General features: G+C 37.2%; 1 protein-coding gene across 1 annotated transcript in view; it reads left to right on the top strand.

The window, feature by feature from the left end:
• SPRED2 (sprouty related EVH1 domain containing 2) overlaps window positions 1-26,095 on the top strand; it is a 164,186-nt gene that overhangs the window by 122,106 nt on the left and 15,985 nt on the right. Inside the window, exons 2-4 of the mRNA XM_074207398.1 lie at window positions 745-922; window positions 6,368-6,536; window positions 15,051-15,115. Coding sequence (XP_074063499.1) covers window positions 745-922; window positions 6,368-6,536; window positions 15,051-15,115 — 412 coding nt within the window. The remainder of the gene's footprint in view (window positions 1-744; window positions 923-6,367; window positions 6,537-15,050; window positions 15,116-26,095) is intronic.

The raw sequence follows: 26,095 nt of genomic DNA, 5'->3' as shown, positions 1-26,095 counted from the left end.
CCAATGTGTTTTACAACTATTGTCTCAGCCAGTCTGTCCTATTAACTTGTCCAAGGTAATACAGTTAGTTAATGACTGAGGCAGTATTCAAAGCTTGTCTTCCTGACTCTCCAGCATTACCTGGCCACCTGCCCTCAACTTTCTGATCTTGTCTGTAAAATAGGAATGTTAAAACCTGTAATAACTACTTCACAGAATTGTTCTGAGAATTCAATGATAGAATGCACACTTAATTACTCATTATGTACCTTTAAAAGGTATGAAAAAATTCCATTGTTATTAAAAAGTAAAATACTCATAAATTACATAATTATGGAATGTTTTATCCAGGCTAAAAAGAAATGGTCTGAATTGCACTTCTGCTTTTATAGCTGTCGTTTAAATAGCACTTTGAGATTTACAAAGTGCTTTATATAAATCATCTCATTTGATCATCACCATATGTTGCTAGAGGTATTATATCCATTTTATAATATGACAATCAAGGCTGAGAAATCAAATGACTTGCCCACAGTGTCAACTGGTAAAGTGTCAGAGATAAGATTTGAATCCATGTTTCTTCCCTACTGTCTACACTCTTCCAGGGTGACTTGCCAAAGCAGAAGATAATATCAACTGTTGATTTCTATGAAAGTAACTTTTAAGTCTCCCTTGGGATGTTGGTTGACCCACTGTTATAGGAATTGGTAGTAGGCAAAGCTGATAACAAACTTATCTCACCAAGTTATTTTGTTGTCGTTTTAGTGACAGCTATATTGTTCGCGTCAAAGCTGTGGTTATGACCCGAGATGACTCCAGTGGGGGATGGTTACCTCAAGAAGGAGGTGGTATCAGTCGAGTTGGTGTCTGCAAGGTCATGCACCCAGAAGGGAATGGAAGAAGTGGCTTTCTCATCCATGGAGAACGGCAGAAAGACAAACTGGTAAGAACAGATCTAAATTTTGTGGATTAATTTGCCGACAATTGGGTTTTTTTTCCTTGAAGTTGAATTAAAAACCTTTTCCCCTTTCTAATTCTTAGGAGAAAAGTTTCAGAAGTTAGACTCTGAAGCCAAGGACAGATTAATTAGATTCCAAGACCTTTGTTTCAAATAAAAGCTTCTTCATCCTCCCTACTTTTTTTTTGAGTTGTGGATCCCTTGGGCAGTCTGGTGAAAATTATGCCCCCTTTCTCAGATTGTTTGTGAATGGATAAAATCCTTAGGATTACAAAGAAACCAATTAGATTTAAGTACAATTATCAAAATCCTTTTTTTTAAGATCCTATATCCCAGCATAAGAACCCTTGCCTTAGCCCAAAGTAGCTTATATTACAAGTGAACTGCCAAGTTTTCCGATGTCTTGGTTGTTCTCCCCACCTCCACCAGCTTTAGAACTTTGCCATCTTAGTGGAATTACGCAAACTCCCCATTCACGGATCACCTTCCAGCGTTGACGGAAGTCAGTCTCGTCATAAGGCTCAGTGGTGGTGAGAGCTCAGAAAACTAATGCATTATTCAGCAGCTCTTCCTGAGTTGGATTGGTAGAGTTAAACTGTGGGGGCAGGTTGACTCCTGGCACACTGTTCCTTCCAAATAGATGTTTACCTAGAAGACAGTGTAGCTTTTATTGCACAAAATTAATGAATAAAACATGCTTTGTAGAGAAAAAAAAGCAGTAACAGGAAAATTAGCCAAATCAACCTTCTATTGGCATCTGCTTCCTCCCATGATTCTTTGAAGAAGGTGCTTTGTGTTATAGAAACTAAAAATATGTTGAATGCTAAAATCTACTTTAAATAAGCAATAATGTTTATGAAAAAGCTATGAAGTTCTCCTAGGCAGTTTTTAACACTCTTCATATTTGTTGCCTATATTACATACTGGAAATTTACTTTTAGAAGCCAGAAGAGATTCAAAATATTCAACATTTCCTCAACTAAGACTGTATGCTACACAGAAAGTATATGTATTTTACATGAGAAGTATACATATGAGCAAGTTTGTGTTATGCTGAGAGTATTAACGTTTGCATTATTGATCTGTGTGCTGAATTTGCAATCCAAACATTACTTTACAATTACCATTCCTTTTAAAAAGCAGTTAGAAGAGAGACAATTTTAGCTAGGAGTTAAAAGATTTGTATTTTGACAGTTCTAAAAGTTTTTATTAATAAGTATCAGGTGCCAGTATATTTTACTTCAAGTAATGCTTCTAATACTGAACATTTGTGCATAAATTGAAATTTTTTAAATGGAAATATTAAAGAAGTTCATTGATTTAAAGAAATTGTTTGAGAGGAATGATTGGTAAAGAAATTTTTTACCTCCAAATTTTTAAAACTTATTTTCAAAAATCTTGATTTTTCTTGTAACCTAATTTAAATTAAAATAATATATTGTACATATGTGCCAAAGTTGTACAGCTTTGTGTTCAGTAAACAACAAAGGTACTCAGTAAAGACTTTATACTGGCTGCCCTTTTCTATTTTACATGAACTTGATAATTAATCACTTAGTTTTTATATAAAAAGATAATTCTTTTTAGTGCTAATTGTTCAAAAGGTACTTCTTGGCCATTCATCCAACAAGCATTTGTATAAAGTTCTCTTGATGGGAAAGCTTAGGTGTGACAAACTGCCCCAGCATGGAGGGTTGAGGATAAGTGCTTCAGAATTATGACACCTATCCACTTCAATTTAGACAACATGTTAAGCACCTACTGTGTACTCTGATAAATCACTTTTAGTTTTTTTAATTCTTTTTTGATAAATCACTTAATGCAGAATAACTTATGAAGGCTGTATAAGGTTGGTGCTGATTATGAGGTTCCCAAGAAACCAGTGGAGGACTAAGGGAGATGGTTGTTGAATTAGACTTTAAAGAATGGGTCGGCCAAAGAAGAAGGGTAATGCCAACACAGAGGAGAGTGTGAACAAATGTGGAAATGCACATAACACATAATAAGCATAGCCACCAGGTTTTTTATCATTATTGTTGTTAATAGTATTGTCCCAGTTTCTTAAGCTGATTTTTTTTTCTGTTCACATTATTCAGATGACTGGACCAGTTTCAGATTAAATTTTCCTAGGAGAATTTACTTTTGAGTTGAATCTAAGTATGGAAATTTTCAACCAAAGGATAGAAGATTTTTTCCCCCTGAAATTATGGGGAAAGTAAAGAGTTAATAAAGTTGTTTAGTTTTTTAAAATATTTCATTTTACAAGCTGTTGCAGATTTTAAAATTGCCTAGACATTTATAACAATAATAATCCTTCATTTGAAATATTATAATCCTGAATTTATTTTTATGCAGTCACAAGCTGATTTAAACTAAAATTGTCTTTGCACTCACTATTGCACACCATGCAAAATTCTTTGCAAATAGTATTTGTTGATTTGAGATTTTTAAAATGCTTTATTAGGGGGCAGCTAGGTGGTGCAGTGGATAAAGCACCAGCCCTGGAGTCAGGAGTACCTGGGTTCAAATCCGGTCTCAGACACTTAATAATGGCCTAGCTGTGTGGCCTTGGGCAAGCCACTTGACCCCATTTGCCTTGCAAAAAACCTAAAAAAAAGATATTAAAAGCTTTTATTAGGCAGTTTAAAAAATAATAGTAAAAAAATAGTAAATATCAACTATCAGAGAGAAGAGGACTAGCCTTGGAATTAGGAAAAAGCCCTGCCTTTGATACATTTAATAGTTCTGAAATGAAGTATAAGTCCAAATTTCTGTGTCCCAGACAAAATTGTCTCAAGACTGAATTATAGAGGAGTTATTGAATGGATAATGATAAATGATGATTATGATAGCATACATATAATTTAAAATTTTCATAGTACTTCACACATTGCATTTGATAAAAATGATGAAATTATTCCACCCCAAAAAATCCACCTTAGAATTTTATTGGTTAATAAGTTAGAGCAATTGGTTATTTTGATTATAGATAATGTAACTAGAAGGTTAGTGCACTGGATTGACTGAGATCCCAAGGCTTCTTTACTCTACCACTGCCACTAATTGCATGTTATATACAAGCTATTTTGCCTTATTGGGTTTCTGTTTTCCTCATCACTGACTATTTCCTCTGAAGTTTCCATACAGCCCTAATGATTTGTGATTGATTATCCTGTTTTTGATATACCAGATTACCACCCAAAAAAAATCTTATTCAAAAAGGACTTCTATTTGACATTTTTCAGGTTATTTTTTGGCAATTGTATGTACCCTTTCACTCTTGAATTCTCTTAAAATAATACAGCTCTATTTATTTTAGAATTTTTGATAACTTATTCTTTACATTAAATTTAGATCAAATTCTACCTTTCTTCCTAGTTCATCTAAATTAATTCTTTACTTTTTTATTGTGATCATGATTAATACAGTATTGACATTATATAGCTGAGCACAATCCTCATAATAAAAATTTCTGGTATATTATGGATGAAAACAATTTTTTGAGATCAACAAAAGAAAAAATTGTTTTACTATTTAAAATGGTTCTTTATTCAAAACAACTTTAGAAGATTATCATTTATTCAATCAGCAAGTACTGATCTTATGTGCTGAGCATCTTATTAAATAATAGAATATAAACAAGATGTGATAGCATATAAAACCCAGGTTAAAAATCTCATCTCTTTTCTTACTACACAGACATATACATACATACATACATACATACATACATACATATATATATATATAAATGCAATTTATAATCTTTCTTGGCCTCCATTTCCTTGTCAGTAAAACAAATGGTTTGTACAAGGTGACATGAAGGCTCTTTCAACCTCAAATTTGTGATCCTATTTAGTTCTTCGGGAAATGAAAATCAATGGAAAGCTGGGCTAGTCAGAGTGGGTTTCCATTAAGGAGATGCTCTTGGACTGAGCCTTGAAGCATGGGAAGGATCCAAAGGAGAGAGAGTGTTTTTATATAACAGGATCAACAATTAGCCCAGACCCAGTAGTGAATGAGCCTGATCATTTGTGAGATGATGTCTCCATCTCGATTCATTATCATAATTTTTTCCTATAGGACTTTATAGCTTTCAAAGCATTTCTCATACATGATCTTGTTTGATCTCAACAATTAGATAGTTATCATCCCTATTTCACAGGTAAGGAAACAGTTTCAGAGAGGTTATATATCACTTGCCCTCGTTGACTTGGCTCATAAGAGACTAGAAAGAACCAAGTTCTTTATCTCTGGTGCCTTTTTAAAAAAGGAGAGAAGGAATGACATAATATAATAATATTTAAGGAAGATGAATCTGTTATAGATGGGAAACAGGGATGACTACTAGAGTCAAGGATACCAGTTAGAAAGCTATTTAGTCCAATGTCCAAGTAATAAGAGTCTGAACTAGGTTGACTTACAAAAAGTATCTCCAAGGAAGTATTGATAGACCCTGAAACCTTGAGATGATGAAATTATCATTTAGAAAATAGGAGAAAAATGAGAAGTTACAGAAAAAATTGAGTAGAAGTAGATAGAGAATGAAGCAGGACCAGAAGAATTCAGTATCTCAGTAGTCAAAAGAGGATAGAATTTTTAGTCAGCACTTTGAAATAAAGAAAGATCAACACTAATAATACTGCTGGTCTTTTTGTAGTACTTAAAAGTTCTCAAATGGGCAGCTGGGTGGCACAGTGGATAGAGCACTGGCCCTGGAGTCAGGAGTACCTGAGTTCAAATCCGGCCTCAGACACTTAATAATTACCTAGCTGTGTGGCCTTGGGCGAGCCACTTAACCCCATTTGCCTTGCAAAAACCTAAAAAAAAAAAATGAGTTCTCAAAAGAACGTTAAAGACACTACATCACGTGAGTTTATAATGACCTGAAGTAGCTACTACTAGCGTTATTCTCATTTATGGATGAAGGCTATGGCTTGACCATGCAACTGGTAAGGGTCAGGGACAGGGTTCCTAGCCACATTTTCTTGATTCTAAGTCTAAACACTCTGCTATCTCTTATGGATCAAGAAGATAAAGAAAATGCCTTGGTGTTGGGGGAGTGAGATGGTAGGGACAGGTACCTGGTACATAGCAGATGCCTAATAATATCTGTCTGTTGGTGCCTTTTAATACACTAATTCCAGTAAAGAGGCAGGGAAAGAATCCAGATTTTAGAGAGTTAAATGGATTGTAAGGAAATAGAGATAGTGCACTAAAAGTATTAATTTGAGAAATTGGTACCCAGTGCAAAGATGGAAACTGGGGAGCAGCTAGAGAAAAAGCAAGGAATAAAAGTGGTTTTGAGATTTTTTGGAGTTTTATAGTTTAAAGACAAAAAATCATGATGCCATCTCTTCAAAACTAGGCTTCTAGTTTAATTAAAACAATTTACACTTGTAACTGTTCTCATGTATTTAAATTCTTTAGGTGGTATTGGAATGCTACATAAGAAAAGACTTGGTCTACACAAAAGCAAACCCAACATTTCATCATTGGAAAGTTGATAATAGGAAGTTTGGGCTTACTTTCCAAAGCCCAGCTGATGCACGAGCCTTTGACAGAGGAGTGAGAAAAGCAATAGAAGATCTGATCGAAGGTACTGGACTCCACTAACTTTACAGTGGGATTGTGTGAACTTTCAAAGTTTTATAAATCTTTCTTATGCTGTTTGTTGGGTTACTGGGTTTTTGTTTGTCATTGCTGGGTTTTGATTTTGGTTTTTGTTTGACCTGAAGGTTATTTCTTTCTTGACAGTGCTCTTAGACCAAGTCATATGGCTAGATGCAAAGACCTTGGTATCCAGTCTAACCAGCTTTTATTAAATGCTTGCTTTTTGCAAGACACTATTTGTAGATATAAGTATCTCAGTACATACCTGATCATTTGAGGAGGAGAGAATAGTCATCAATAGCCTGAACCTCGAATGAAATTGGAGAATATATAAGAATGGGTTCAGAGATGCTGAAGTGACTTCCACAAAGCTCAAAAGAAAATAGGTCTTGTGATAAGGGAAAGTCCTTTAGATTGAAGGGAAGACCTTTTGGCAGCTGCTACTCATTACACTGGATTATTTAACCGAGACAACTTGTAAGTTCTCTTGATAAATTGAATGTGTTGAAGTTCCAAAGATGAATTCCTTATGCAAGTTTCACTTTAGTCCTGTCCCCAAAATGCCTTTGTTTTGAGCTATATCCAGTCGAATCCCAAAAAACTCAGTCATATTCTATTAAGAAAAGGCTCCAGGAGGCTGAGCTTCTGGGAAATGATCCAGCAGTTTGTACCCTGCACCCAGATTCTGATTTGATCTGTCATTGATCAAACAACCAATAGAAATTCATGGAGCGACTCCTGCATACATCCATAGGCTACTTATTAGCACAATGCTAGAATCTGTGATCAGTCTAGGAGTGAAGCCTAGTAGTATCGTTCAAGTTTTCCATTCCCCTTCCCCAATAAGAGACAACTAGTCGCAGATTGGATAGTCTCAGGTCAGAAAGATCTGAGTTGAAATACAGCCTTATTAGAACAAGTCATTTTAATCTATGCCTCAGTTTTCTAAACTGTAAAAGGAGTTCATCATGGAATCACAAATCTCCCAGGGCTGTTATAATGAGATAATATCTATAAAACAGCACTTAACAACTTCTCATTTCCTTCTGTCCTAATCTAGTCCGTGTTAACCCCAAATATGAATCAGTATCCTACTGTTCTCAGAAGGTAATAAAGCATAGATTATATATTATGGAACTATAAAGGACCTCCAAGATCATTCTAGTCCAATTCCCTCATTTTACAGGTGAGGAAACTGAGGCTTCCTATCTCAGTTAAATGGTAATAGTAAGTGGTATAGCTGGAAGGGGAACCCAGGTCCACAGCCCTAAATACGTACTCTTTCCATTGTACCATTTGCAGTTACCTATGTTCCCAAAGGTATTTAATATTTTATGAGGCACTTGGATATATATCCATTAATTTAAAATAATTTTATGCTGCCTTCCTTTTAGGCAGAAGTATGGATTAGATGACATCTATCCCTTCCTGTATTGACAAACCATGAGGCTAAAATAAAACAAAAGAAAATAAAATGAAAAAGAAAAATATAGCCTGTTCCATTCACTAGTTATTGTAATTTTAGATTTGGAAAGGACCATAGAGGTTGTCCAATTCATTCCTCCATGTTTTACAGACAAAATCCTATGGGTTGCTCATTTACAGTTATCTCTTCTCTCTGGATAAGTAACAAAAAGGAATTTTGATTTTTATTGGTCTTGCAACCTTTGTGTGTTCTAAAGGGACATGCTTTTTATAAAAAATGGGTTTATAAAAAACAGAATGAATAAAGTTTTTGTATTTGCGAGTATGTTAACAAAAACATTGTATTTTAAAATTAAGCTAAAAATCTTAACACTTAGCTAATCATACTTACCATTTATACTGTAAATTCTAAAAAATAGGAATCATGTCCTCTGCAGCATTTTGCAGTTGAGGAAACTTAGACTAAGTGAAGTCAAGAGACTTCCCATCTGACTAGTTAATGCTCTTGTCTCATACTCTACTCTCCACCCCTTAATTTAACTTCCAGTTCTACTACTTAAATGAAAAATTTCTCACTAAAAAGTTTTTTTCATAAAAAAGATCTTTTTGTAAAAAAAAACACCTATATTTCCCCCATACACTTTCTCAGTCCCAGAGAACCATCAACAGTGAAGTTTTTTTTTAAGAGGAAGAAGAGGGGCAGCTAGGTGGTGCAGTGGATAAAGCACCGGCCCTGGAGTTAGGAGTACCTGGGTTCAAATCCGGTCTCAGACACTTAAGTGTAATTATTAATAATTACCTAGCTGTGTGGCTTTGGGCAAGCCACTTAACCCCATTGCCTTGCAAAAACCTAAAAAGAAAAAAAAAAGAGGAAGAAGAAAAGATTCATGAAAACTCAGTGAGTTACTGGGGATGCAAATCAGAGTAAGAAAGACTATTCTTGCCCTCAGAGAACTTCAGGCCTAATGGGAGAAAATAGATGAAAAGTAGAAAAACAATGATGGTATGGAGGCCTGATGGAGTTCTGTTCAAAGACCAGGTGGAATGTGGAAGCTTTGGGAAGAATCATTTGCTCAGGACTCCAATCAGAGGGGGAGAGGGGATTGATGAGAACTAAGGCTATTGCAGTCTTGAAGGATATTTAATTTCCTGCTAAGAAATTTCCTAGCAGCATAAGAGAGTTCAATATATACAAAACAAAAGGAATAACCAACTCTTATTTTTTTACAATATTCCACATCCATGGACCTCTTTGTCCCTTCAGAGGAGCAGGGTGATGTGACTTCTCATATCTTTTCTTTGATTCCAGGCCTATTCTTTATAATTTTCCAATATTCATCTTCAGCTGTTCCCTACACCTCTCTAGCTTTTGACACTGTTGACCAGACATCCAAAAAAAAGTATCCTCTTTTCTACCTTAGCTCCCCAGACACTATATTCTTCTGGCTCTTCTTTCATTTCTCTCTTCTCATGCTTCTCCTTTGCTGTGTCTTCTACTTTCTTCTTGACTTCTTAAGGAAGATGAAGGAATGGAGAAAGAAAATAAGTACTAGTAAGAACCTACTTTGTGACAGACACTAGAATTGGCACTTTATGAATATTTTCTCATTTGATTCTCACAGCACCCCTGGGAGTGCTATTAGGATCTCACTGGTGAATTGACTTGCTGAGGACCACACAGCTAGTCTGAGGTTGGATTTGAACTCAAGTCTCCTTGACTCCAAATCCAGCATTCTATCAACTGCAGCAGCTTAACTGCCTCAAGATGTTTACCATTGGTCAGTCCCAGGCCTTTTCAACATTCTCTTCCTAATTCCCTGACTCTTGGCTACTATGTCTACAAACCATGACTTCTACATCTTCTTGCCATCCCTGACCTCTCTTCAGAGCTTCAGATCTGCCTCTCCGGTTGACTAGAGGACATCTCCACTCAGGCATCCTACCTTCATCTTAATATATAAATTTAACAAATTTATCAATTGCTTACTATGTGCAAAAATCCTCTACTATTTGAGGCAATATTGTATGCTTTATAAAGTGGGGGACTTGGGGCAGCTAGGTGGCACAGTGGATAGAGCACCGGCCCTGGAGTCAGGAGTACCTGAGTTCAAAGCTGCCTCAGACACTTAATAATTACCTAGCTGTGTGGCCTTGGGCAAGCCACTTTAACCCCTTTGTCTTGAAAAAAAAAAAACCTTAAAATAAAAATAAAATGGGGAACTTGTCATCAGAAAGACCTGGCGTCAAATCAGTCTTCTCTGATGTTTGTTAACCATACAACCGAGGTAACTTAAATCCCTTAAACTTCAGACAACTTCCCAAGACTTCTCTATTCAGTTGTCAACTAAGGCTTGGGTTGGGATGACATCTGATGCCACTAATGACATCCCAGGTCCTCAGGCATTGTATTGATAGAAGTGGGGAGCCCTCAGCATTGAGCTTCAACATTCCAGATCATGGTGAGCCAGGCTCCTGCAGAATATCCTTGGGGTGGTCTTTGAACCTTCCTTCTGCCCCACCTCTCAGATGCCGTTATTTACCACCTCTTTTTGAATATGCCTCCTCAAAATCTCTCACCTTTATTGCTTTTTCTCCATGTCACTGCTAACCCTTTATCCATCCCTACCACCCATGTAACATACTGCCCAATAACCTCCCAACTAATTGCATTCATGTTGTCTTCTCATTGATGAAGATTGATGGTAGCACATTTATCTTTCTTTTCCACTGATCTGGTCTTAGCGTCAGAGAATGCTGGACATGGAGTCAGGAAGATCTGATTTCAAATCTGGTCTCAGACATTTACCAGCTGTGTGACCTATTACAGTCTACCTAACCTCTCTTTACCTCCATTTCTTCCTCTGTAAAATAGGGGTGGCTAACAACACCTACCTCACAGGATTACTGTGAAGATTAAATAAGATCATATTTTTAAAGCACTTAGCACAGTGCCTGAGGATCTATAGAAATGATCCTTCCCCAGCAGTGCTTTGGATAAGTTCAGATTCATTATCTTAATATTCAAGGATCTCCTCAATTTTCTATTTATTCTCCCTTCCATATATTATCAGGGATAGTTTGGTGTAACATTGCACCAAAAATATTAATCACAGCAGTGATCTTGGTTGGGTGCCATGGTTGGTTGATCAGTCTTGTGCTCCAAAGAACTTCTGGAGAAAAAAAGGATGATGATGGTAATGACCTCTGTATATTTTAACTACCTTTCCTTTGAATACACTGCTGATTTTATTTTCCTTTGACTTCAGTGATGAAATTAAATTTATTGTTCAGAAACAGATCTGCTTTTTTTAAAAAACATGGATAGTACAGTATTGGCTTCTTAAGGAAACCAAAAATTAAATAAAGAACTTTCTTAGGAGGAAATTTATTTTCTGCTATTTTTTTTGTTTTCCCCTAAATAACCTCAAGTTTATGGATTTAATCCAGAATGACTAAATATTATCTATTGAATCATGTCACCCTCGTGTCATTCAAGATTGCCTGCAGTAGATTACTAAGGATGGTGGCTAGAATCCCTGGGCACAAACCTGCCAGAATATTCTGCCTTCCTGCCCCTTCAGTGAGCAGAGCCTGGCTTCTTCCCATTAACAAAAGATATATGACTAAGGATGACACGTGAAGAGCCAAATCAGAACTTCCTTTGGAAGATAGATTTGTTAAAAACAAACTGTTTTAATCTCTTTGAGCAAGAAGAGCATGTCCTTCATTCATTATTGGGTGAGGGAAGAGATAGGTGAAAGTAGTCTTTAAAACAAGGGCATGTCTACATGCTCATTTAAGCAAGGGTTTTGGTCTTACTAACTGCAACTGCGGTGACTGAACAGATAAGCAAAAAATAATTTTCAAAAATGGGATTTTCACAAAAGGCAAGTCTTTAAAATATAAGTACAAAGCATACCTTATTGTTGATGAAATGAACATCATTCCTCATCTAGCATTATAACAGCTAGTATTTATATTATCTCATTTGATCCTCAAAACAGCCCTGAGTAGTACATGTGATTATTATCCCCATTTTGTTGATGACTCTGAAAGAGGTTAAGTGACTTGCCCAGGGTCACACAGCTAGTACAGGTCAGGTCTTCCTGACCACTTGATTAGTAGGTTTTTCCCCTATTAACTAGAATGAATTTGGCTCCATCTTAATTTATTTGAGCAGTGTTCTTTGCTTGACTAATGTCAGGATACTTTAATTTATTTTATTTTTTTTTTCTTTTATTAAAGATTTTATCTGAGTTTTACAATTTTCCCCCGAATGTCACTTCCCTCCCCCCACCCCCCCACGGAAAGCATTCTGTCAGTCTTTACTTTGCTTCTATGTTGTACATTGATCCAAATTGAGTGTGATGAGAGAGAAATCATATCCTTAAGGAAGAAACAAAAAGTATAAAAGATAACAAGATCAGACAATAAGATACCTGGGTTTTTTTCCTAAATTAAAGGGAATAGTCCTTGAACTTTGTTCAAACTCCATGGCTCTTTATGTGGATACGGATGTTATTCTCCATTGCAGACAGCCCAAAATTGTTCCTGGTTGTTGCATTGATGGAACAAGCAAATCCATCAAGGTTGATCATCACCCCCATGTTGCTGTTAAGGGTATACAGTGTTTTTCTGGTTCTGCTCATCTCACTCAGCATCATTTCCTGCAAATCCCTCCAGGCTTCCCTGAAATCCCATCCCTCCTGATTTCTAATAGAACAATAGTGTTCCATGACATACATATACCACAATTTGCTAAGCCATTCCCCAATTGAAGGACATTTACTTGATTTCCAATTCTTTCCACCACAAATAGGGCTGCTATGAATATTTTTGTACAAGTGGTGTTTTTACCCTTTTTCATCAACTCTTCAGAGTATAGACCCAGTAGTGGTATTGCTGGATCAAAGGGTATGCTCATTTTGGTTACCCTTTGGGTGTAATTCCAAATTTCTCTCCAGAAAGGTTGGATGAGTTCACAGCTCCACCAACAGTGTAATAGTGTCCCAGATTTCCCACATCCCTTCCAACAATGATTATTATCCTTTCTGGTCATATTGGCCAGTCTGAGAGGTGTGAAGCCTCAGAGAAGCTTTAATTTGCATTTCTCTAATAATTAATGATTTAGAGCAATTTTTCATATGCCTATAGATTGCTTTGATCTCATCTGTCAATTGCCTTTGCATATCCTTTGACCATTTGTCAATTGGGGAATGGCTTTTTTTTTTAAATATGACTCAGTTCTTTGTATATTTTAGAAATGTCAGAATCATTAGTTGTAAAAATTGTTTCCCAATTTACTACATTTCTTTTGATCTTGGTTACAATGGATTTATCTGTGCAAAAGCTTTTTAATTTAATGTAATCAAAATCATCTAGTTTGTTTTTGGTGATGTTCTCCATCTCTTCCTTAGTCATAAACTGCTCCCCTTTCCATAGATCTGACAGGTAAACTAGTCCTTGATCTTCTAATCTGCTTATAGTATTGTTTTTTATGTCTGAATCCTATATCCATTTGGATATTATCTTGTTAAAGGGTGTGAGGTGTTGGTCTAATCTAAGTTTCTTCCATACTAACTTCCAATTTTCCCAGCAGTTTTTATCAGAGAGAGTTTTCATCCTAATAGCTGGACTCTTTGGGTTATCAAACAGCAGATTACTGTAATTGTTTCCTGCTATTGCACCTAGTCTATTCCACTGGTCCAAGATACTTTAATTTATTTTAAATAGATTTTGGGGCAGGTAGGTGACATAGTGGATAGAGAGTTAGACAACTGTTCCTCACACCTTTTCTAGGGAGATATATAGGGAGGAAATATAGACTCCTTGATCCAGAACTAGAAGGTCCCTTGGAGGCCATCTAGTCCACTCCCATCTCCATTTTACAGATAAGAAAACTGAGACCCAAGTTGTTACACATATAGTATCTCGTTGTTCCTGAGTGGGTCAGAGATTGATTTTTAATCATTTTTACAAAAGAGCAAGGAGAATGAAACTGAATAAAAAGGCTGATAATTTTGTGCATGTTTTTCTTGCCAACCACTAACTTCATTTTAATTACTCCACACATTATTAATCCTGATAGGAAAAGAAAAGAAGGCAGACCATGCCTGCTTGTAAATATAAGCTTTTTTTGTTTAGTCTCTTTTCCAAGAATATTTATATAGACTTGCATACCAGGATGAAGAAAGATGTGAAGTTGTAAATAAACAGCTTTCATAGACTCTTTCCCATTTCACCATAAGATAAGCTGGTTTTGTTTTTGTTTTGTTTTCTGACATGCCCCTAGGTTTTTAGTAGAATGTAAATAAGTCCCTAAGTGCCAACAGAAGAAGAAGGGCAGTTAAAGGTCCAGAAATCCCATCTTCAACCTTTGCCAGAGATCCTTACTTCTAAATCATGAAGAGTTGGCACAATCTGTCTTTTAAAAGTCCTAGAATGTTTGGACCTGGAAGTGATCCCAAATATCATTAAACTTCTTTCCTTCATCCTACACCATGAGAAAACAGGGTCTGAGAAGTTGTCTAAAGTCAAAACAGGTCATTAATGACACTACTTCTTAACTTGTTTGAGTAAAGTTCTGCTCTGATTCCTCATCATGGCATAGCAATAACCCTTGGGACCCCAAATGCTCTCTCAGTGAAACACAAACTATGCAAGGGCTTCAGTCCAATAGGGCTTCAAGACCCCAGACCCAGGAATGAACTGGCCTGGGGTCTCCTTCAATAAGCTTATCCCAGAACTGTGAGGTTCATAAGTAGAGGCTTGACCCCTGCATGGCCATTTATTTGGCCACTCTAATTTATGGAGACCATTTGCAAAAATAAAGGTGGTTACAGTCTGCATCAGTAGAAGGGGGGATATACATATATATATATAATAAATCATAATTCTTGAGGCATTGAAAGTATAAAATATTTGCTGTTTTTTCATATTTTATTAGTGTTGATCCATTTTGGCCAGAAGCATAGAGTACAATGTTAGTTTAATTGTTGTTATTCTTGAAAATAATGTATTCTTCATGGCCAAATTTTCTTTTCATGTATTTATACATTTCCCATCTCCTTTCTAGGATCTACAACTTCTTCTTCAACAATCCATAATGAAGCCGAGCTTGGAGACGATGACGTTTTTACAGTAAGTGCACTTAGTCCATTGGGTTTTGTTTTTTTTTTTTCTTCAGATAATTGGATGAAGAATCAAAAAGGTTCCATTTATGGGTTCCAGTTACAGGCATGAGATAATGCTTTCAGCCTGCATTTGATTCTTTTCTTCAAATACTATCATTGAGCATATGGGTCCTTTCATATTTTCATCCATTCTAATTTCTTAATCTTTGGGCCTTGTATTGTCTTAAGTAAAGATAATATCACACAAAGCCAGGACCCAAACTCCATGTACTTCCTTATGTAGTGTCAAGATAGATTTCTTCTTTTGCTTCTTTTTTTTTTTTTAGCATGACTAATACAGAAATACATTTTGTGTATGACAGTATGTTTGTAATATATTGATTTTGTTTTTCATGTCTTCTCAATGGGGAGGGAGGGGGAAGCAGAATTTGGACGTAAAAAAAATTAAAAATATGTATATTTAAAAACAAATAAAACGTCCGAGAGGAAATCGATGTTTGAGCTAAGGGTTTTGAGGGTAAGATATTTGATTAAATGTGTTAAGGTCCAATCACTTGCTTTCTGTGATTTGCATTGTCATTTAATGTTAGACAAGTATTTTATCATATGCTGACTCAGCCCAGGGCCAGGCTGTGGATTACACAAAAGTCTAAGGCATAGAAAGAAGACTGATATAAGACAGGTTTGGTTTTGGCTTTGTTCTTTTAAGAAAAATAAGATATTGTATAATTAAATATGGTAAGGGGACTGATTGATAAGGACTGGAGGTGATTGGGAAAAAATTTTCTGGAGGTGAAACATTTGAGGAATCTTAAAGAGGGGATTTTGAAGTCAGAGAACCTGGTTTCAGATTCTGACCCGACTCCCTACTACCTGGGTGGTCTTGGGAACACTGCTTAACTCTCTATTTCTTCCCCGGTCCTCAGTCTCTTCATTTGTAAAACAAGAGGGTTATGTTTAATGATAATCTAAGGTCCCAAAAAGCTCTGAAATTCATGCTCCTTTGCATAAAGGCTCAGAGCTAGGAATGAATAAAGTGTGCACAGGACAGCACAGAGACCCTGCCAGTCTTGGACATATACCCCCACCCCCAAGTCGTGTACCTTCTGAACTGAGCAGTGGATGTGGGTCGGTGCAGGCTGCCTCTAGTGCTCCAGCCAGATCCTTCCACGGTTGGCATGGGGCTGATATCATCTGCTCCTTTGTCACAGTTCCCAGAGACAAACAACAGCAGGCGGGTTAAAAGGTGGCTTCCTGTGCTCCGGAGCAAAGTTATCCTTAGCAGCTGCTTCCCAGCTACCTGCCAGCAGTGATTTATAGAAAGAGAGGGGGATGAGCCTGCTTGAAGCCAGGATGGCTTGCTGCCGGCCTGTTATGCAGATTTGTGGGTAGGGGGCAGAGCAGGTTTCTACCTTTCTTTCCAATACCTGTAAAATGGGGCTTGAAATTTGACTTAATTACCTGATGTGAAAGGAGACACAGTGAAATGATAGAAAGGAACTTAAAGATCATCTGGTTCTAACCCTTTTGTTTTATTTTAGATTTAAAAAAATCTTCAGTTCAGACATAAAATGACCCATCTTAGGTCATACTTAGAGCAAGGAGCAAATGTGCGGCTAGATTCCAAGTCCTCTGAATCTCAGTGTACTTCAAAATAGGACCCATTATTAATGGGCAGAAGATTGAGGGAAGGAAGGCTCCCTCCAGGCTGACTTAATGCTTTCCATGGCTAGCTTTTAGCTGAGGAACCTCTGAAGGGAAATGGGCCTGGAGACCTGCAAGCCAAGAACAAAGAGGTCTCCTACAGGCTTCTTGTGTTTGGGAGTAAATAATAGACTGTTGAAACTTAAGTGAAAGAAATGAGCAATAGTTCTTAAATAATGTGCATTTTTATTCTTGAAGGTGAGGAGACAGTGGTCCAAGTCATTTGTGTCTGAAGCTTGAATGAAGTGATTGTTAGGAGTTTTAGTATTTGGTTCTTAATGAGAAGCTGGAAGATCAGTCCATGATTCAGAATTAGTTTTGGGGAGGTGGGTATAAAATGAGCCTTATGTATTCTATCTAGTTTTATGTGTTCAGTGTATGAATTGGAATTCATTTCTCAAGTGTCATTTCTTCAGGTTTTTGATTATTCAGGTTTTATATTCTCATTTGCTACACAATCTTTTTAAGAGTCCTATTTATTTCCCCAAAATACTTTTATCGATCTGCATATATATAAGATGCATTTCTCCCCAACATTTTAAATTTTAAACAACAGGCCATTCTACAATCGGGACTTTTTGATTCTTGCCACTGTTCAGTGGCTTGCTTCTTACTCCAATTGTTTTATGCAATGCCAAGGGTACTGCAGCTTTGGGGAGGGGAGTGCAGAGCTTCTAAGGGGGTCAGCTCTGTCATGTGGAGCTTTCCTTGGCACTCTGGGCCATGTGAATTGGTTCAGGATTGAATCAAAGAGTAAGTGCTGGAGATAACACTCCAAACTTAGATTACTTTTAAGTTCCATCACAGTCTCAATCCACCCCGCCGTATTGGTGGGCTGCATACATATTATTCTCCTGCATCCAAGGCAAGCTGGAGTCCTTGGTGATTTCCACACACCCCCTGCATCTCCTGCTTGTGCCTCAGCCGAAGGGGTCTCTGCAAAATCTTCTCTCTCAGTTACTTTGCTCCAAGGATCCTGGATCCCCTCACAGCTCAAATCTGGAGCTTTTCCTGGTTCCCCTCCCCATCCTTAGTCATTTTGTATTTGTTTGGTACTTTATTTTTCATTTTATTTTTTATTTGCTGGTTCCTCCAGTAGACCATAAGCTCCTTGAGGGCAAGGAGTGTTTCATTTTTTGTCTCTGTATCTGCAGAGTCTAGCAGAGAAATATAAAGGGGGGGATGTTTAGTGGGGAGCTGGATTTTCAGTTCAACAGTCCTGCTGCTTTTCTCTCTTTGTCCCTCTTCTTGTAATCAGTTTGTGGACATCGATCTGTACACAAGGTCACCTGCAACCCTAATGCTCCTTCACAGATTCACTAAGTCTGCTCTTGGGGGTTTTTTAACTGAGCAGTTTGAGGGTCTGTGATGGGACTTCTGGTGCCAGTAAATGGACTGGGTGGATTTCCTCCCTAGCCTCATGCTTAGAAATTCCCCAAGATGCGCTTTGAAAAAGGCATTTTTGAGTTTATACACACTCTCAAGAATGGGGTGGCTAGAAGGAAGGTTGCCAGATAAAAAATTAAGGAGCACTGGGTTATACTTAGCTAGCTGCCAAATTCCTGTTCTCTGGCGATATCAGTTCATAAAAATCTGGCCGTGTATATACTGTTGCAGTCTTCTAAAACCATTCTTAATCTTTTTGGATAGATAATAGTAGCCTGTTTAAATTATGGTCTTTGGAGCATGCAGCTGAGGGGTGTGGGTGGGTGTGGAGGAAAGGGGGGTATGTATAAATGCTTGCTCACTCTATAGTCTAATCTGTAATCTGTGGTTGTCTCCGTGGCATTTCAGCAGCTGTTGCTGTGTGAATAGCAAAATTCTGAATCTAAGGATTAAGGGGTATGTCAGGGGTAGAGGGGTGGGGATGCATACATGGATTGTATACATATCCATATTGATATTTTTCAGGCATTTTCCCCTATTTTGTTAGTAACTTTTACAGATCATTAAAAACTACAAAAAATTGGAATTTCCTGTAATCTTGTCTGTTAGCTTCTGGGCTTCACCTCCCTCCTGGCTTGACCTATTAGAGTAAAATAGTGAGCCTTCTCTCCCCTCCCCCTTTTGTATCGAAAAAGGATAAGACTAAAGGGATTTGATGGAATGGAGGTGAGGGAGAGAAGTCTTAAAGGTGAATATTTTAGACTTGTTTTTTGTTTTCCCAAATCTTATTCATGAAGAACTGAAGTTTCATGCTGATGCTAAACATCCTGTTTAATAGACATAATTTCCTCATTGATTGTTTGGACTGTTTTTCCCAACTCTAACAATTATATTAAAAATATTGAGAAAATGTTATAGATCCCTTGAAGGGACAATCTTAATTATCTTAATTTCTTTCAACCAAATGTTTTTGGTTTTTGGTTTTTGGTTTTTTTGCAATTTGCTTGGGGGGGGGTGTGGAAAAAACATCCTAGCTCTGGTAAAACAGACACCACTGTTTTTCAGTGCTGTGTATTGAACTCAAGGGAGTTTTATCTTCATAAAGAGGTTGAATTGTATAGCTCAATTAACCTTTTAGTGGCTGCCCCCATATTCACTGTAGCCTATTAGGAAGCAATCTGTGCTTCCTGTTTGGGGATTTGGGTGGTCTCTTTTCTGTTGTAGGGATGCATACAGGGTGTGTATGTTTGAAGTTAATGGGGAAGTGTTTGAATTGCTGTGAGATGAGGAAAACCATAGAAATATTGCATAGATCTTAAAGACAAAGGGAACCAAAAAGATACCCTGATCCCACCCCAGCCTTCCAATGCTTTTTTATTCTTTTTGTGAAGCATCTGATCTCCAGAGGTTTTATTTAATTTTTATTAATATCTTTTGTTTATATTACCTTCATTTCTGAATATATCCCTCTTCTTGCCCCATCAAAAGATTAAAAAAGAAAACAAGGGGAAAAAAGTGACTCATCAAAATTAATCAACTGAATTAGGTATTTTATGCAATATTACCTATTACAGAGTTGTATTCAGTCACTCTGAGAGCTGCATTTTCTCATTTCTTCTTTGGGTTCACATTATTTCATTTTTCTGACTTTTGTTCTTCTCCTTACATGGTTGTGTCCATTATGGATATTTTCTCAGTTCTGCTTACTTCATTTTATGTCAGTCCTTTTTATTCTTTCTATGATTCTCTACCTTCTTCATATTCACCATTTCTTAGTGCACAGTATTTTCCATTACAGCTAAGTACTATAATTTGTTTAGCTGATTCCCACAATGGACATCAACTTTGTTTCTAGAGAAGGTGAGGCTGGTGACTTTGTCCAGCCCCCATCCCTCAGGTACACTTGCATGCCAGGGCATCACATCCTTGACAAGAAGGAAGGGAAGTCAAACAATAGCAACTGCTATAAAAAGTGCTACAGTGAATATTTTGGCATTTATGGGACCCTTAGAGTAGGAGTCCTAGAGATTTTTAAATGACTTGCCCAAGGTCAGGGTTGGCTATCTAGTGATAGAACAACAACCTGGAATCCAGGGCTCAAGCCTCCTCCTTTATTTACGTTAGGTGTATTTACTAAATTCCTACTGATATTAATCTGAAAAGAGGACAAGGAATGCAATTATAAAAGTGTCTCTGAACAAAGGCAGTGTGACTGAAAAGAACAGTGAGTTTAGGTCAAAAGATCTCCGGGTTCATATCCTATTACCTGTATGATTGATCCTGGGCAAATAATCTCACCTCTGTGGACCTTGCAGTTTCCTCATGTGTAAAATGAGATGCTTAGAACTAGATGACCTCTCTAGTCCTTTCCTATTTTATGGATGAATCTGTGATCTATCCTTGGACCCTATAGAAAGGGAAGAGACTAAAGAACAGAAGATTAATGAATTAAGTTTCCTCAAGATAGAAGTTGCTGCCAGTTCATTTTGCTAATAGCTATCATACTGCAAAGATCTTTTTCTGGGGGATAAAGAAAAAATGCAATATGTCTTAAGAAGTCTATATATGGACAGAGAGTTCTAAAAACAAGACTCCCCTGATTACTGATATACAGATACTAGTCTTTCTCACCAACACATGCAATTTAATACTTAGATGGAAACTTGTTTAAAGAATAATGCTATTAATTGAATATCATCTAAAGTAATGTACTATACGTGATGTTGATTTGAATTGATTCTGAAGTAGAAAGAGATGGAAATTGGCCACCCTGGGCCATACCATACTCTGCTTTGCTTTGCAGTAACATAGCCTAAAACCCAACATGCTTATTTTTAAAAATAAAAAAGAGTAACACCAGATAAATTAATTCTCTAATTGTTTGAATGGCAAATTTCTGATATTTCTGTTGTATTCTCAGGGAATTAAAAAAAAATAAACCCTTGGTTATATGGGGGGGGTATATTTTTAAGATTTCCCCATGTGTTTGGCTTTCTAATGTTTAATTGGACAGAGACATATGCTATAGGAAACTATTAAATTTCTACCCTAGTAGGGATAAGTTTCAAATCATATTTTAACAAGAATGGAGAGGTTCTTTCCATGCTGTGAGCAGGAGTCCTTGACATTCTGAGTTCCCCATCTCCATGTTATTGCTTTTCTGAGCTTTAGGAGCAGTGGTTGCTACTGTTATCCTTTTTCCCAGGCAGAACAAGGTTATAAATGAGTTAAAATTGCCCTCTCTAGAATTCATTGGAGTATTTTGATTTGATGTAGGAATGTTACAGAGGGAGAGGGTGTTTGATTTGGAAATTTGCATGCTTTCCTTAAAATGAATGGCGGTTTCCCATTTTTCTCAGTTTCTAAGCTTTTCCATTAGGGAGAGAAAGGAAAGAATAGCATAACAGAACATTATCACATTTTTTTTCTCCTTTGGAGCATTTCCACTCTAGGGTCTCTGTTACCTCCTCTATAAAATGAGGCATTGACGGCTTAGATGACTTTTTAAGATTTCTTCCCACCAAATCTGAGCCCCTGTGATCCTACACCCACCTAAGTTAAAGCAGTATTTGAAAACTGGTCTTCACTGGATTTGATGGCAGTTTTGTAGTTTGTTAGTGACAAATCCCAGGAGAGAGAAGTGGCAAATTGTTCTTACCCACAACTTGGGGCTTTAGAGAGTTGTCCCAGGACTTGGGTAAGAACAAGTAAGTAATTTGCCTGTGCTCCCACAGCCAATAACTGTCAGAGATAGGACTTGAACTCAGGTCTTCTTGACACCAAACCAGTCTTCACTTTTCTAACCAGTTATACCAAAGCACAAAATCAGAAGAAGGAAGTAAGAATATATATTTTGTTAAGATGAGTAGTAAAACAACAATAATACTATTTCTATGTGAACATTTGAAAGTTTACAGAGTAAGAGTACTTCACAGAAATTACTTAATTTGTATCTTGAAAAAAATCCTGTAAGTTTGATAAGGGTGGTGACATTCCCAGAAAGGTCAGATATGGGACTTGGACCTAATCCCTACAGACCCAGGTCCTGCATCTGTTCAACACAACAGGTTGCTTCTCGGGGTCTTGAGTACTTCAGCCTTATCTCAGTACTGACCGTGGTTTTAAGTATTTCTCATTTTTTGACACAAAGTAGAACTATTTTATTTCCAAGGTGTGTGCATATATCTAAACAATTTGCCGGTTACAAGCTCCTCCCATGAATGTCTTTTCTATGAGTTGGGTTTGATGAATATTTATTCCTAAATCTTTTCTATTTGGGATCCATGAAACATCTTTTCTTTGAACTGGGTTTATGAAAGTGTCTTGAATGAATTGAATGTATCAGATTTCATTAATTCACTTTGAGGGTCAAAAGAGGTACCAAATAGCAATAGATTGTTTAATTGTCACATTAAATTTGTAGAGCCTAGCACACAAGGATTAGATTCCTCAGCAGTCCACTCTTTCTGCTGGTCTCCTTTTAGCTAATGGGCTGAATTACCCAACTACTTTATTTTCCAGTGGATTTGAAATTGTCATAAAAGGCTTGGAAATATCTCAGAAAATGTTTGAGTAATTGTGCGATGAATTGCAGGTTTTTACTGAATGTTCAAAGTAAATTAGAATGTTTTATTTAATTATTTAAAGGAAGTTTATTTTTAAATTATTGGTTCGTATTGCTTCCTCACAGCAGATACTTCTCTGTTCCCTTGTAAAGGATTATTCCCCAAATAGAAAGGCAGGGTGTGCCCATTAAGTATACAATACTAATATGAACGGGTAGGATAGCACACCAAATCTGGAAGTCAGGAAGATTTATCTTCCAAGTTCAGATCTGGCCTCAGAGATGTATTAGCCATCCTAACCCTGGTTAGCCTCAGTTTCCTCACCTGTAAAATGAGCTGGAGAAGGAAATAGCAAACCACTCTAGTGTCTTTGCTGTAAAACCCCCAAATGAGGTCATGAAGAGTCAGATGTGAAATGATTGAGCAAGAACTATTGTGGACCATTGCATTTCACTGGGATATTGTCTCTGTCTTGTTCTATTTACATTATGGTAGTCCTTTCATATAGGTTTTCTTTTGGTTCTGATTGTGTTGTGTGGTCTTAGACTAGTCATTTCACCTCACTGGGACTTAGTTTCTTCTTTTGTAAAATGAGGCAGTGATTTCAAATTGAGTATTCCATTGTTTCCTCCAGATTCTTCACATGCAGCATTTCTTGAAAGTATGCTGATATTTCATTATCTTTTTATATCACAAATACTTCAATCATTCCATAATTAATGATCTTAGATGTTGTTTCTAGTTTTCTAATAGCACAAGTAATGCTGCTTGGAGCGGTTTTTTTTTGAACACAAGGATACTTTCTGGCTTTCAGATACCATTCCATTAGTAAAATCTATAGGTCAAAGGGCACAAGCAGTTTAGTAACATTTTCTTGCATAATTCCAAATTGTTTTCCAGAACAATTGAACCACTTCACAGCTCAAACAGCAGTGAATTATCTTGTCTTCCCACAACCTGCCCAACAGCTAGAGTATTAGGGAGACAAATTATTACATATTTTAGTACATCATTTATTATTATTTGCATTTTTAATATTTTTATCCAGGTGAAACAAAAGTTTTAATTCACATCTTTAACTTTTAAGACTGAAATCAGCCTCAAAATCATGTAATCAAAGCATTCTTAAGACCTATCTCAAGTAACTTTGTGCCACAATAGAAAACTAAGCCAAATGGACAGGTTATTCAATTAGCATTTATTTAAGCACTTAAGTAGTCCAAAGAAAGACAAAAAGAGAATCCCTGCTAAGTCCCCACAATCTAATATAAATTAATATTGCCTTGTATAGCTAAATTACATATCAGCAATACTAAAAGTATAAAAGAAATTCATTTCTGCACATTTTGTTACCATGGAAAAATGTCTCACAAAAAATATTATAAACAATAGCTAGAATTTGTGTAGCACCTCAATATTGAAGAGGTAGGAGTTATGATAATCCCTACTTTACAGATGAAGAAACTAAGGGAGACAGTGGGTAACTAACTTCATCCATGGTCACACAGCTAGAAGTATCTGAGGCCCAGGAGATTGTAAATTGGTCACTGAATAACCTGTAATGTCCCAAAGTATTCTTCCAGTTGTTACACTGATTTGTACCAATTCCGCCATTCCTATTTTACCCTCTCTATTACTCCAGGGAGGTGGACATTGTCGTTGTTTTACAGATATGGTTGACTGAGGTCATGGGAGATCAAAGGAACTCCCAAACCAGGACTCCCACATCTGTGAGGAAACTCTAACTCACCCTAACTCCATCTTGTTCTTTCTCTAGGATATGGAAATTTTACCAAGTGTCAATGAGTAGAACATTTTGAATTGTACAGAAAACTTTTCCTTCCTCTGAAAACTCTTATCCCTTTTTTTTCTTCCTCTCCATACCTTCTTGGGGTCCCTTGGGACCTCCTAATAGATTTCAGATCAGCAGCTGCTAGGGGCCTAGAGCTTTTGTTCCAGGCTAGGCTTTCCTGTTGGAGAGGCTCACCTGGAGCCCCAGTGACCCCCAGGGTTGCCTAATTGTCTTGAGTGCTCCGGGAGGCCCACAGGAGATGACTGACAGCATTTTCCTGTTTACCTGGTGAGAAGTGATTGAGGATTCAGGATTTACCTTGGGGGGAAAATCTATAGGATGAGAGCTGGACAAGATGGGGGGGGGGGGGGGATGAACCAGTGTTACATTTTAAAGGCCTTCCTAGTAGCTGGGACCTTGACTTTCCTGGTATTCTGAAGAGGGACAGTCTTCCTGCCACCCTCCGGGGCAGAATCCCTGGGTAGAAGGCTAATAGGTTAAGCTATCATTCAACCCAGCTGATGACTGGGTGGATCCCCTGGAGCTTATTGCATTCAGTAAAGTTGGAGAGAAAACTGATGAAGCAATTGTTTACTGTTGTGTCTTTGTAAGGAATGGTGGTACCTCTTGTTGAACTTCTTTGGACATCGGAACCATAGTTTCATTGAGTAAATCGATCGATCAGTAAACATTTATTGCCTACTACAAGCCAGGTTCTACTGAAGCTCTTATGTTCTATCTGAAGAGTTGAATTCTGAATATAATGTCAAGGGAAGTCACAAGTGCTAATACACAACACCTAATCAACATTTTAAAATAATCATCCTGGTCTGTAGAAGAACCACTGAGAAACCACTAAATCCAACCAAATTCACTTCTGACATCTACAATTGAGCGAAAGCCTTAGATAGATATGTCAAAAGCCTTGGATAATTAATTCTTCCTTTGACCTTATATGGGAGAGCTTCTTAGTGTGGCCTGGTTTCTTGAAGGGCTGTTTTTCTTTAGGTCCTTTTGTGTCCTTGATTGGGATACCTTCATGCTTCTGCACGGATAGAAATTACTGCTTCATCATATCTCCTCACCCCATGTTTTCTGTAAATCGTTTACTCTGCTGAAGGCCTTCTTGTCTTCCTTTTTGCTTTGATTGCCACTGAAGCTGTAACGGTCGATTTTATTTTCCCTTCATGGAAGCCATGTCTTTTTCCAGCCTTATATTTTCCATATGAATTTTTTTATATCACTTCTTATACTCAATATGGAACTGATAATATACTTGCACCCTGCTGAAGAGTGGGCATCTTTCCATTGGTTCTAGGACTGTTTGTAACTTTACTCTAAAATGTATGTATTTAAGGAACATCACCATACTCTATTGTATTTTTTTTAAATGGTCTTTTTTGCAACATTAAAGAGTTTGTGGGCAGCTAGGTGGATAGAGCACCAGCCTTGGAGTCAGGAGTACCTGGGTTCAAATCCGACCTCAGACACTTAATAATTACCTAGCTGTGTGGCCTTGGGCAAGCCACTTGACCCCATT

This window comes from Macrotis lagotis, chromosome 1 (genome assembly GCF_037893015.1).
Source record: "Macrotis lagotis isolate mMagLag1 chromosome 1, bilby.v1.9.chrom.fasta, whole genome shotgun sequence".
NCBI lineage: Eukaryota > Metazoa > Chordata > Mammalia > Peramelemorphia > Peramelidae > Macrotis > Macrotis lagotis.
The sequence above is the reverse complement of the archived record's forward strand: the minus strand, read 5'-3'. Positions and strand labels throughout refer to the sequence as shown.